At 41.2% G+C, this 14,541-nt stretch overlaps 1 protein-coding gene across 1 annotated transcript in view; it reads right to left on the reverse strand.

Moving 5' to 3' along the window:
- Positions 1-313: 313 nt before the first annotated feature.
- Positions 314-14,541, reverse strand: part of LOC124122786 (receptor-type tyrosine-protein phosphatase epsilon-like) — a 93,009-nt gene continuing 78,781 nt past the window's right edge. The window contains exons 10-26 of the mRNA XM_048400613.1: positions 11,728-11,816; positions 11,247-11,434; positions 10,869-10,956; positions 10,643-10,719; positions 9,142-9,178; positions 8,895-8,992; positions 8,498-8,623; positions 8,211-8,356; positions 7,829-7,964; positions 7,584-7,727; positions 6,679-6,712; positions 5,729-5,793; positions 5,393-5,518; positions 4,988-5,113; positions 4,721-4,863; positions 4,428-4,563; positions 314-4,013 (exon numbers count right to left, since the gene is read on the reverse strand). Coding sequence (XP_048256570.1) covers positions 3,942-4,013; positions 4,428-4,563; positions 4,721-4,863; positions 4,988-5,113; positions 5,393-5,518; positions 5,729-5,793; positions 6,679-6,712; positions 7,584-7,727; positions 7,829-7,964; positions 8,211-8,356; positions 8,498-8,623; positions 8,895-8,992; positions 9,142-9,178; positions 10,643-10,719; positions 10,869-10,956; positions 11,247-11,434; positions 11,728-11,816 — 1,831 coding nt within the window. The 3' untranslated portion in view covers positions 314-3,941. The remainder of the gene's footprint in view (positions 4,014-4,427; positions 4,564-4,720; positions 4,864-4,987; positions 5,114-5,392; positions 5,519-5,728; positions 5,794-6,678; positions 6,713-7,583; positions 7,728-7,828; positions 7,965-8,210; positions 8,357-8,497; positions 8,624-8,894; positions 8,993-9,141; positions 9,179-10,642; positions 10,720-10,868; positions 10,957-11,246; positions 11,435-11,727; positions 11,817-14,541) is intronic.

Raw genomic sequence — 14,541 nt, forward strand, 5'->3', positions numbered from 1 at the left:
CAGTAACAATGTTCATTAACAAAACTTACACTGTTGTAGTTGTTGGCAGACGTGACATCAACAGTTCATACATAATAATAACCGTGACACAACTCTTTCAATATTAATAAGAGATCTCTGCCCCAAAAGAGTTGATTGTGCATTCCGACTATAGCATGAGAATGCTTTTAATCACTATCAAATAGTTATAATAGCAGGTGTTCGCGAAAAGTCGAGTTTATCCTGTTCCGCCGGTGGCACGTCAAAAACACTTGCAAAGCAAGGTCTTTTGTTCACCCGAAAACACACGGGAAAATAACAACTAAGTTGGATATGAAAATAGGAATTAAAATTTTATTAATTTGCATATGTTTATCATTAACATAAAACAATATTCTGAGTACACTAAAACCGGATATTATACTGCAAAACGACAAATTAAGTGTTGTACATTTCAGAGCATTATTAAAAACAGGTAACTGTGCATAAATCTCTAGCGTATATGTCCTAAAAGCTTCGAGAATAATGTTTTTCCGTGATTTAGTGAGAAAGACATTACAGCTTGATATAGAAGCAAACAAACATCGAGTACTCATTGCGAGCAAGGTCCACGCGACAGGCTCCCTCCTTGGAGAGATGACGCACTCATTGGGAGCAAGGTTCACGCGACAGGCTCCCTCCTTGGAGAGGTGACGAACTCATTGCGAGCAAGGTCCACGTGACAGCCTCCCTCCTTGCGGAAATGACGCAAGCATTGCGAGCAAGGTCCATGCAACAGGCTCACTCCTTGGGGAGATGACGCACTCATGGTGAGCAAGGTCCACGCGACAGGCTCCCTCCTTGGAGAGATGACGCACTCATTGGGAGCAAGGTTCACGCGACAGGCTCCCTCCTTGGAGAGGTGACGAACTCATTGCGAGCAAGGTCCACGTGACAGCCTCCCTCCTTGCGGAAATGACGCACTCATTGCGAGCAAGGTCCATGCAACAGGCTCACTCCATGGGGAGATGACGCACTCATGGTGAGCAAGGTTCACGCGACAGGCTCCCTCAATGGGGAGATGACGCACTCATTGGGAGCAAGGTCCATGCGACAGGCTCACTCCATTGGGAGATGACGCACTCATTGTGAGCAAGGTCCACACGACTGGCTCCCTCAATGGGGAGATGACGCACTCATTGTGTGCAAGGTCCACGCGACAGGCTCCCTCCATGGGGAGATGACGCACTCATTGGGAGCAAGGTCCACGCGACAGGCTCCCTCCATGGGGAGATGACGCACTCATTGTGAGCAAGGTCTACGCGACAGGCTTCCTTCTTGGGGAGATGACGCACTCATTGGGAGCAAGGTCCACGCGACAGGCTCACTCCTAGGGGAGATGACGCACTCATTGGGAGCAAGGTCCACGCGACAGGCTCCCTCCATGGGGAGATGACACACTCATTGGGAGCAAGGTCCACGTGACAGGTTCCCTCCTTGGGGAGATGACGCACTCATTGGGAGCAAGGTCCACGCGACAGGCTCCCTCCATGGGGAGATGACGCAGTCATTGCGAGCAAGGTCCACACGACAGGCTCCCTCCTTGGGGAGATGACGCACTCATTGGGAGCAAGGTCCACGCGACAGGCTCCCTCCATGGGGAGATGACGCAGTCATTGCGAGCAAGGTCCACACGACAGGCTCCCTCCTTGGGGAGATGACAGGACATCAGGGCACTGCACCTGTTTGTCAGTTTCTCAAAGGTGTTGAAGCAGCTTATACTAACGAACAGAAGCCATAAGAAGCGAAGAGCATGTTGGCATACTAAATATCAAGATGAAGACTGGTGAGAGTTCCTTAAATGCTCGAATTAATAGAAGAGAAAGACTGTACACATACGTGCGTACGTGCCACATGTCAAAACTGATGTTTTGTTTGTTTAATGTTTAAGGCCGCACTCAGCAGTATTCTACTTATATGACAACGGTCTATAAATAATCGGACCTGGACCAGACAATCCAGTGATCGAATAAGATGTCATGAATCAATCAAGTCAGCGAGCCTCTCCACCCAGTCCCGAACTGATGTAATTCACTATACATTAATAATCATAATATGTACAAAGATATCACAGCAAGAGTGTTCTTTTTGATTGATAGTTTGTCCATTGGACGCATTTTAAATGTCCACCTTGTTCTAAATTTGTGTTTCACAGACAGATTCACCTCGTATATATGGACAAGAAGCCAAAGAATACATTTACAAAAATTAAGTAAAATGCAACAAAAATATATCAAATAAAACAATAACAAAAATACAGTATACAATCAACATCGAAATATAAATATATTCAATGATTTTGTGCTCAAAAAGATCACGGATGCAAAATGTTGACTTTGACCATATGGATTTGGCACTGCCACAAAAGTACATGGTCTGTATAAGCTTGATGGTTGTAAAAATACTCTGTGAAAAGGAGCGTCGTAGTTTATAGATACGCAAGTACAGTGGGATCACTGCAGTGCTGAAATATTTCTGTCAAATCAAAATCCTTGGCATTTAAATATCAAACCTAACATTACAGTTAGAATATAAGCTGAATCTATATTCTAATGAAGAATGTTACAAAGTTAAAGATGAGACATGTTATACAGTCATTCAAAATGATAGTAACAATATTACTCACGTCATGGTAATATTCTTAAACTAAATTGCTCTTAATAGCGCCTACTTAGTGCATGCTTTTTAAATGTACATATGAATAAAACTCATTCATTTTAAATAAATTTTTCATAACCACTGTTCATTGCATTTGTCATAACATAATCAAAATGATGAGAGTGATATACGAGATATAACAGATGGGCGGTAATGTTTCTCCATGCATTATATAAAATACATGACTTTCAAATAAAGGTGAAAATCACATTATACGATCGCAAAGTTAAGGGCTGTAATGTGTTACATTGCATTTCATTTCATTATATTTTGTACCACTGTTGATGACTTCATTCTCTTTGAAGGAGATGGTTACAATATGTCCCTATGTGTCGATCCTGACAAGTCAGCTGTAATGATGGAAGGGTATATTGTAAATATATTGTGTCAGGAGATCTGATTTGTTTCATATGCATTCTTTGTCTCTAGACAGGTAGGGACTAATACTATTGATGGGTAGGTTCAGTGTGGATATACGTGGCCATTGGTATTGGTCGACAGGTTCAGTGTGAGTATACTTGGTCATACGTATTGATGGCTAGGTTCAGTGTGGGTATACTTGGTCATAACTATTGATGGGCAGGTTCAGTGTGGGTATACTTGGTCATAAGTATTGATGGGCAGGTTCAGTGTGGGTATACTTGGTCATAAGTATTGATGGACAGGTTCAGTGTGAGTATACTTGGTCATAAGTATTGATGGGCAGGTTCAGTGTGAGTATACTTGGTCATAAGTATTGATGGACAGCTTCAGTGTGAGTATACTTGGTCATAAGTATTGATGGGCAGGTTCAGTGTGAGTATACTTGGTCATAAGTATTGATGGACAGGTTCAGTGTGAGTAAACTTGGTCATAAGTATTGATGGACAGGTTCAGTGTGAGTATACTTGGTCATAAGTATTGATGGGCAGGTTCAGTGTGAGTATACTTGGTCATAAGTATTGATGGGCAGGTTCAGTGTGGGTATACTTGGTAATTAGTTTTTGATGGACAGATTCAGTGTGAATATACATGATCTGTAGTATTGATGGACAGGTTCAGTGTGGGTACGTGTGTCATACGTTGGGAGTAGAGATGGTCTCCCATGAGATGTTGGCGTAACATTATATGTCTCCAGATAGGCAGAGACTAATAGCATTGATCGACAGGTTCAGTGTGGATAGTGCGGGTTGCCATCACATGTTGGCATAACATCATATGTCTCCAGATAGGCAGAGACTAATAGCATTGATCGACAGGTTCAGTGTGGACAGTGCGGGTTGCCATCACATGTTGGCGTAAACACTCTGTGTCTCCAGATAGGCAGAGGCCAGGTCATAACACAGGGAGACGTCAGCCTGGAACATAAAGCCACGGTGTCATGCATTCATAAGTAAACATGTAGGTACATAGTCATGAGCTTATTGTCAGGCCTAATGTATTCAGTTTAGGTAGTCGTCATAGAAGTGCATCTTAGAAGTGCATCTTATGGTCTGTTATATACAAGGATATATTTCGCGTCTTTGGATTTGACATTGCAGTTACCTATATCTTACACGAACATTTGTTGTGAGCTTGGTTCACTGTAGCCTTGGGCAGTATACAGTGACATCGCGGTGTGTGATGTGATGCAGATATGACGTGTACACTTTAGTGGCGCCAGCAAGCACATGTTTCTGGCGTGCCAAATAGGCGAAATCTTACATAACACAAATATTACTTCTAAGATATAAGTGATGTTTACTTTGGTTTAGATCTATTCTGATTCCTACCTGCGAGAGATCATTGTCACACAAATGTCCCAACTTTCGGATGTTGTTGTAGATCTCCACCGCATTGTCGTGTGTCATGCCCTGCACGATGTTACTCAGGATGCAGAACAACGTGGCTGATCGTCGTTCATTTTCACTGATAGAGAAACAGTTCAATAAACATCCTCAGTGTGCCTATAACATATTTTTTACCCGGAAGCAAATATAGATAATTAATACTTCAGATTTACATATTTACGCTGTATGTAATTTAGGAAACATTTGATAATGATACATATTTAAATATATTCAACCTGAATATAACTGTTATTGGCTGAGAGTTATTTCCCTCTATTTTGCGGTCAACTTGGTCCAGGAGGTCAAACAGACTGGAATAATCATCTTTCCGGAAGGTCGTCATGAGATACACATGTACCAGCTGGGAAGAGGCACTGCCCTGCAAACACAAGAGTTTCTTTGTAAAGCATTTGTCAATTTTGGAAACACTATGTTAAAGTAGATCTAGGGGTCTCATGTTCCTTTCTCTTATAAGTAAAGTAGAAGCATCCAAAACGGCCTACCTCCATCTGTCTGTCGACTTTCCTGAGGATGATGTCAGAGTTGAGTGAGGTCTCAGTAGAACAACCCACGATCACAGTACTCGAGTCCAGGCTGTCTCCTGGAAGTGGCATGAAGCTGTCCAGACGCTGAAATATTGACATTTCCACACACACATATATATATATTCAATTAATTCAAATAACAGTTTCTAAAACGTTCTAGACCGTACATGTGGTCTAGTGGTAGAGCGTCCACCCAGAGAGCGGAAGATCCTGGGTTCGATCACCGTCCGCGTCATACCAAAACACGTTAAAAGAAGGTACTTGCTGTTACCCCGTCTGGCGCTCGGTATTAAGGGGCTAAAACAAGGACTACTTGGCTCACAGTCAGGACACTGTGTCTGAGTCGGGTATCATTCTACCCACCTGATGTGAGTCTGGCAGGACAAGGACAGTGGAAGACTCCTGTTCCTCTGTGAGTTTCCAGAACAGAGACGCCGTGGTGACGGAGGGGGCCTCAGTTAACAGGTAGCCATTCGCTGACAGGTGGGACTGAAGAAGACAAATACAAGACTCTGTCCATATGAAGAACAACCATTGACATGTTACATTAAATACAGTGAGTACAAATACAGATAACTCATAAATCAATTCCCTAGAGGTAAGTAAATTGAACATAGTTACCAATTTTGGCAAGCTTATGGAACATATAATGCGCATACTGTACCTATGTGTGGCTAACAGGTGAGTCCCTATACTTACAGGCATCATCACAGCTAGGATGTCTGTCCGTCCGTTCACCCAAACCTGACCTTTGATGCGCCCAGCTATCAAACAGAAAGACATGATTGGACAAAGAGTGTGGTTTTCTAACAATGGATGTTTCCTTAAGAACGACTGATGTGTTGATCAATCAAGTGTATATTTAAATTAAGTATGTTGATAAGTCAGTTAAAGGTTCAGGAGCGGCACAGGTGGATTGGTCGTCCAAGGGACCGCAATTCGCTTCACAGTGTTACGTCGATTAGACGTGCCAGAAACCTCTTTGTGGATCTGAATGCCTGATTCCCCGATTTGATTTCTTGGATTTCATCGACTTTATATAAACGTCCAAATATATAACGTCAACGCCAGTCCAGTCTCGATTGTTCCGAAAACGTATTCCACTAGGCATAAAGGGCTAAATAGCGGTTAAATTATGTGACATCAGATGTTTGTTGGTTGGTTGGTTTGTTGTTTTACGCCGCACTCAGCAATATTCCACCTATATGACGGCGGTCTGTAACAACTCGAGTCCGTACCAGACAATACAGTGATTGATATCTTGAGCATCGATCCACGCAATTGGGATCGATGACATGCTTCAACCAAGTCAGCGAGCCTGACCCCCCGATCCCGTAAGTCGCCTCTTACGACAAGCATAGTCGCCTTTTTACGGCAAGCATGGGTTGCTGAAGACCTATCCTAACCCGAATCTTCACGGGTGTTCTGGGAAGGGTAACCATGGCCTGCATTTGCATTAACAAGACATGCATCACTTTCTGCATCACCGGACTCACTCACTTGTGGCACTTGGGCAATATGATTACCCATTTATTTATCACATGACTACTGGAGGGGAATGCTAAAAACCATTCACATAATGCTCCGTTCCAATCCCGGTATCGGTGTTCAGGTACATTGCATTCTCAGCCCAGGGAAAATGTTCTCACCAGATTTAAGTTCTTCGATGCTGACTTTAACTTGCTGTAAAGAAGACAAATGGCACATATGATGTCTTCGATGTACTACATGTATTGCTGGGGTGGATCAATGTCGTGAGTTACAACACTGTATATACTGTGCGACGGCAGATAATTGGAACGGGACCATCTCAGTAGGCAAAACAGAAGTACTGCACTCAGAACGAAACAGAAAGCGGAACAGAAATGTACATATAAGCTAACATTAATTTTGTTTGAGTGAGTATGCTTTTACGCCGCTTTTAGCATTATTCCAGCAATATCACGGCGGAGGACACCAGAAATGGGCTTCACACATTGTACCCATGTCGGGAATCGAACCTGGGTCTTCGGCGTGACGAGCCAACGCTTAACCACCAGGCTACCCGACCGCCCCTAATCTTATTTGATATGATTCATAAACCCATAGTTATAATATACTTGGAATCGTACAATGGACTCCGATTTTGGTAGAGACCTCTTATGATTTTGTAAATATTATTGTAACAAGCATATTGTGACACACACACACACACACACACACACACACACACACACACACATGTACACACACACACTCTATCTCTCTCTCACACACTCACACACTCACACAAACACACACACACGCACACGCACGCACACACATACACATCCTGACAATGTTAAAAATATCAACAGCACGTACATATCCGTTTATCGTATTCATTACATCAGATCTTACAACTGGCGTATTACTGAGGCTGACATCTGAAACAACTGTTGTGACATCTAATACCCTACTATTTTTTAATGCATTCCTAACTACGATCAGGGTACAACGTCAAAGATACACATTCTTCATTTAACTTTCTATATCAGTGTTGGAAGAGAATTAAATAAACACGAGAAGCACGCACCTTCATCATCTGAGACACTGTCGCCGTCCCCATCTTGAACACCTTATTTGCTCGTCTTTGTGTCCTGAATTCGGGTGAGGTCAAGGTCGTGTCACCCATCATCAGTGCCTCATGTAGAGTCGTGTACACGCATGCGTACTGCTCCTACAATGTAAACCATGATGCTTTGTTGCTCGCTAGATAATGATGAAATATGGAGATATGTATATGACCAGGCAACATAAATTATGTCGCTTGTCACATACCTTGGTCTGTATCATATTTCTCCGCTGCTGTCGCATCAGATTCACAAACCCGAACACGTCCACCTTCCGGTCAGTCAGGGCCTGGTCCAGCAGGTAGTCCACAGCGATGTACGTCCCTGTCCGACCGACCCCAGCACTGGAGAGGAAAGGACGTGTATTGTGTGAAACGAAAACTGAAGGAGCTCTGTAAATATTATACAAATAATGCTGTCATTGAAGTAAACTTTTCTTTAATTCAGGGATAAAAATAAACTGTACTAGACTTATCAGACTTATATTCACGCATAGGCAAGAATCAAAGATTTATACATGATTACCTTGAGGTAAACATGATTCTACATTAAGTGCTATAGCACACTTGGTGTCATACACAAGCACATACCTGCAGTGCACCATCATAGGCGTATTGTGAGGGCTTGGTGTCTTTCTTATTCTCCAAAGAAACTCCATCAGTGCTGTTTCCTCTGGAGTTCCATGATCTGGCCATTTTGTGTAGTGGAAATGGTGAAACAGCCTACTCTCGCCGGTCTGTAGAATTACATGCAATTTACAACTCTTGACAACATATATGTCGATAACATAACATTGGTTCTTAAGAGTTTGACTAAAATGCGTTTCGCCGATTTCCCCTGTATTTTGCTACGATTGTGATTCACTTAATTTGTTTACCTCTTTCAAAGTCGCTTTGAGTTCCCTGATCACCCAGTGAGCTCTGTGGCTAATGTTGGTGACGGAGATGGTGAAGACATCCACAATGAGGTCAGACGTGTCTGACCAATAGGGAACACACTTCACCTGGACAGTGCAATAATATTAGTGCCATGATATAACATTGGAGTGTCTTACTCTGTACTGTATATCAATAGCTGCTAGTCCTGTGGAACTCATGTGAGATAGTTGAAATACGATGGTTTAGTGATGAGGAGGTTGAAAACGAAGACTCATTGTCTTCTTCATAACGGATGATAGAGATTGTACCACCTCTTCTGAACAGTTTATTTAGCTACCCGTGACAACTGCAGATAATTTCCATCACCACAACTAACTCAATTCCATCTGCTCATACCTTTCCTGTCTCTGTCAGGTTTGTCAGCATGACGATCCTTGTCAAGTTCTTCTCGTAGAACATTCTCCAGAAATCCCCGACAGTTTTCTTGTTTGGTGCTGACGAACACAAACATATGATTCTGATTTGCGATATTGGTATGTTCACTGTTCATATTGATCAATACACGAAAATATAGATACGTGTTAGGTCAACACTATAATAATACTGTACAAAACAATTCTGAAGTATTCATATATTATCTGACCTTGTGCTGCAATATAGGCTTGATCCATCGAGTATCCCTAAAATGTAAAAGACATGTCCACTTAGGACTTTGCATATATCTACAAGTTTGTTTGTTTGTTTGTTGTTTCAGCCACACTCAGCAATATTCCACCTATATGACGGCGGTCTCTAAGTAATCGAGTTTGGACCAGACAATACAGTGATTGATATCATGAGCATCCATCCAAGCAATTGGGATCGATGACATGCATCAACCAAGTCAGCAAGCCTGACCACCAGATCCCGTTATTCGCCTCTTTAGACAAGCATTGTAACCTTTTATGGCAAGCACGGGTTGTTGAAGACCTTTTCTACCCCGAATCTTCACGGGTCTACCTGCAAGTCATGATATATTGCAGCTGTAGGAAGCATGTTAAGATAATAGATCTCCTATGAGCCTATTAACACACTCCATCATGGCTATATATTTTAGAATTGTTTTTGTTTTTTGTTTGTTTAGTTGTTTGTTTAGTTGTTTGTTTGTTGTCTTGTTTGTTGTTCATTTTGTGTGTGTGCGTGTGTGCGTGTGGCGTGAGAGGCGGCGGGGGGGGGGGGGGGGGGGGGGTCAAACCATTGCAACGAAGAAAGCTAGTAAGTAACTTTACACATTGCTGAATGGTATTTCAGCTGTATCGTCGGGTGTCAATTTAATGTTGGAGGAAGACTCGACAAGAAACCAAACAACTTTGGTAAAACCCACGTACATGGACAGTTGTTGACAAATCCAGGGACTCGCACATGCCATCGTTAGATTCTGGATGGCCTTGGGGGTGAACAGCACCCTTGCCCCATTCCAATGTTAGGATGACAAACAGTGCCAAAGTTATCAGGAGTTATTTGCCATGTTCTATTATCTTTTGCAAGAACTGCCATAATAACAGTTTTGTTTTATTGCTTAAAAAAAATGAGGAGACGGGTTGTTTGTGCATGATATGAATAAACTAGATACCAATTAGAAGAGGTCACATGGTTCAAACATTAAAAACATCTTTCTGCACATGTATCATTCATATTTACACAAATATGATCTTAAAAATGCCCCATATCTGTGATCCAAACAGACTGCCAAATATGGGTTCTAACATAACGGATGGTGTTAAGGTGCATTAATGTGTAAGCTAGAACACGGCCGTCCTGCATTTTACTAGCAGCACCAGTTATTATCAGAATCTTTTGCAAACCCATGATTGACTGACGGGATCGAGTTGTCAGGATCTCATATTCGTTTAATGCCTGTCATCATATCCCAGTTGTGGAGATCATTCGCTTGACGGTCTCGTCCTCACTTAAGCATTTACAGACCGCCGTCATATACGTTAATATTTCTGGGTGCGGAGGTAAATAAGAAACTAAACGTATGCGATATGTAGTATATTTGAGTAATATTATTTTGGTATTCAAAAATACATTAAACAGTAGGTGGTCAGTTACTATGGACCTTCATATGAAACTACGTGATGAATAATATTTTGGAATCTTACATTGATATAGCTGGCGTTGATGTAGTCGGATGATTGATCCCCTGGAAGCTTCTGAAGGACAACTCGGTTGTAGTCATCTGTGGTTGAGAATAAGCAGTGTATCATTCAGTCTGAGAATATACTGACTGACTCTTGCTGATCTCATGCAAACCTGCGTAGCTATATGTTCAGTTAGGACCTCTTTCTATCATTTCAGTAGTCCACAATGCAGTGGTAAGATACTCACATGGATAATACTCTCTGAACCTGTTCTTGCCGTTGTTTTCCTCACGTTTGGAATCTTCATATGGGTGTGTGAATCCGGATATTAACCGCTAGAAAGAATAATAGAATTCCCATATTCAGTTTCTTAAAAGCAAACTTATCCTGAAAATCAACTTTATGCCATGGGCTTTCATTCCATGTTCGTGCATAATTAAACGATACAAAGCGTCTCTCAAAAAGACATGTGACATCCTTAGAGACACATTCATTCACTCTCTTTATCAATGACATTCATAGTGATTCTCTCAGTGTTACGCTGTTGTGTTGTGACATGCAACCTGATAGCCAGACTTGATGTTCCATGAGTTCGTGGGTATTGGAAGATAAAATGAGGCTCTACCTTGAATTCCTGTTCGAATCCTCCTTCAGTAGCCTGCAGTTCTCTGATTCCGTCCCCTAGCTTGTCCACAGCCACTTCCGTCACTATAACTGGAGCCTTGATGTTGTAGTAAGAGCTTCTGTCAGCCTCCTCCTCCATCTCCTCCATCTCAGTCTCCTCCTCCTTGTCTCTGTTTACTCGCTGGGATGCTGCAGAACAACATGCGTTCCCTTTAGGGCTGAACAAGTCTATCTTTGTGTACAGGCTTTCTTTTATCATTATCTAGGAGCAAGATCGTTACCTGTCTTAAGGAGAACCGGAGACTACGTTCAGAAGACTACTTCAGGATGCCCTCACCTATTCACGAACACCTGGTATCATCACAGTTTTACGGTGATATCATAAACACATGCTTATGATGTAGACGGAATCATACAATGGACTCAGATTTATAGCAGAGATTCCTTATGATTCTGGAAAGGGTTGTGTCACTTCTATTTACCTTGCACCTGGTGTCTGTCTGGTTCCATAGCTGATATGTCTTCGTAGATGGAGTGTTCCTTGTTGACATTACTGGCGTTGTTTTTTCTCCTTAATGTAAACATAAGAAGTATCAGAATTTGTTCACACAGATTTAATGACAGTATGTTTTTCAGTTCTGACATAGATCATTCAGTAACTGAATTGCTGAATTATTTGTATAAACTATGTTATTATTTATTGATATTATATCTAAGAATAAGGTGAGTGGAACAGTTATACTTATGATACAATAAACATGATATTCTCACTTGAAGAGGGAAAAGGCCAAGCACATACACTACATTTCATAGTAACTTCCCCTATTTTCGCGAAAATTTCGCGAAAATTTCTCGCCACTATTGCGGCACTAACGCGGAATTATCGCGCCACCTTTGAGCCATTAACGCGAAACTATTGCGCCACTTTCGAGACACTTTCGCGCCATTTCGCGATAACATTTTACACGATCGCGGCACTTTCGCGACACTTTCACGGCACTATCGCGCCACTTTCACGCCACTATCACGACACTTTCGAGACACTTTCGAGACAGAATAGTCACGCTATCTTGTGACAGTTGTGCTAAATGTACGGTACAATGTATTGTATTACGTTTTTCCTTGACTGATTTTGAGTTATATTTTCCATGGCATGCTAGTCTGCATTATTTAAGATCATGGTGTAAAGCTTCTTTTCCTTTTACAAATACCGATATCTATACTTTATTTAGACTGCAAATGTAAGGTGATCTTGTGGTCATGACTCCAATCACAAATACTCGTACACACAATAGCTGAGGTGATTTTCACGGCAACAAATAAGATAGAACAGAATTAAACACAATCATGTGTCGGCCAAAATGACAGTCAGGCAACCTCATAACCAACTAATGTTTTGTGCATGTCTAGTATCCCATAATGTTTCGTGATAAGTTTCATTCTTAATATAATGTGAAATAGTCTGGACAAAATCGTTTGGTTATTAAAGATTTCCTATGATAAACGAAGTCCTTCACAAATATTACGTCGTTAGGTATTTGTATTACACAGTGACTTGTTCTTGATGTGTGGACGATTATTAACATTGTAAAAGAATACGCTTTTTATTGGAAACAAAATAAACAAAACCATTTCCATAATTTACTTCTTTTCCATTCCATTCCGACTATATCATAAGCATCTGTTAATGAATCACACTCATGAATCAGGTTAGAGCGTTACCACCACAAACACATGCAAATGCAAGTCAGGTATTTGCAAGTCAAAGACATACATGTACAGTTACCACATTGAAATAACACAACTTTATACGAAGCTTCTGAAATAAACTTAGGAAAGAGCTGGTTTAGTGTTTTAGAGGAAGACACTAGAATATACATGTATGTATTTACATAGACTTACATAGACTTACATGATTGAGAAATTTTAATCAATTAGACCAGAGACCATATATTATATGGTCTCTGATTAGACGTACTTTTCTTAGAATTGATGAGTAGATGTAAATCTTCCATGAACTGCTATTTGAACGTCTTCGGGATTTATAACATGGTGCCCCGATTTTGATTTCAGTGGGGGGCACGGGTGGCCCACTCGTCTTAGGCGCTGCGATTCGCTGTGCATACTTGCGTCCCTTGGGCACGCCAGAAACCTATGATTGTGGGTTCGTAACCCGGTTCGCCCCAGTTAAGTTTCTAGGTTTGTCAGCACCATACCCGTGCTCGTGGGGTTCACCGAAATGGTAAACGTCTGAGACCTGCATCACTTCGGGCTTTCCTCCCACATAAGCTGACACGCCGTGATATAACTGGAATACTGTTAAATGGGCAATTACCTAAAGCAATTCCCCGAGAGTTGTTGCCTTTGTTATTGTTTTTCCCCGTGAGTACCCGGATGATATAGCAGAGATCAAGACTAGTTCGCGACCTGTGCTGCGCCATTCGTAAGCGCAGTTGTCACTTTTATTGACAGTATAAGGGCGAATGGTCACATTTATCAACAAAATGAAATACAGTTTTGGAAATAATAAGGAAATGTAGGTATCTTTGTGGGTAGCATCATTAATGGTGACGGTGTTTTGATAAGTCACTTGCTTGGTAATTGTGTGATTTTCGTTTACACTATTTTGACTTGCAACACAAACAAAAAAATTCACCTGCCCATTGTTTATTTTATGGTGTTTATATTTTTACAGTCAAAATGTGCAAAAGTTTCACTTAGGAAATTTATTAAACGCCTAGATATTCAGTTATTTCACAAATTGACTGAAAAATATGCCCATCTGTATTATTATGATGACGAATTCTAAACATTTTTATGTTTAATATCATCACCAAGTGACTGAAAATGTAAGGATATAAAAAGTACATTTCTATATTGTTTGGATTCTAATCCCAGCATAATTAATCTATTGTGATGTTTTTAAGCCCTTTTGACCGTCTTAGTCATTTTAAGTCAATCTGTTAAATAAATGAACAGATTTTTCAGTCAATCGCCTGAAATGCCTGAGTGAATCATATTTTACACATTGCCTGTAACATATACACGCATACAAAGGAAAAGACTTGTGAAAACAACGTCTACCGCGCATCGAACAACTTCCCAACCAAGACGTAGAGGAACAAGAATGATTCTGTTCAATGCTACAGCAAATGAACGAAAACAAAATGCAAATATCATAATTACAACCTACCAAAGTTATATGTATATTTTTAGTGAGCTGCCTTGTTCGAGGAATGCAACCGTAAATATTCACATAAAGGAACAATATGCCACACATCTGCAGCTGTACAAAG

Source organism: Haliotis rufescens, unplaced genomic scaffold (genome assembly GCF_023055435.1).
Source record: "Haliotis rufescens isolate VD_foot unplaced genomic scaffold, xgHalRufe1.0.p SCAF_2, whole genome shotgun sequence".
NCBI lineage: Eukaryota > Metazoa > Mollusca > Gastropoda > Lepetellida > Haliotidae > Haliotis > Haliotis rufescens.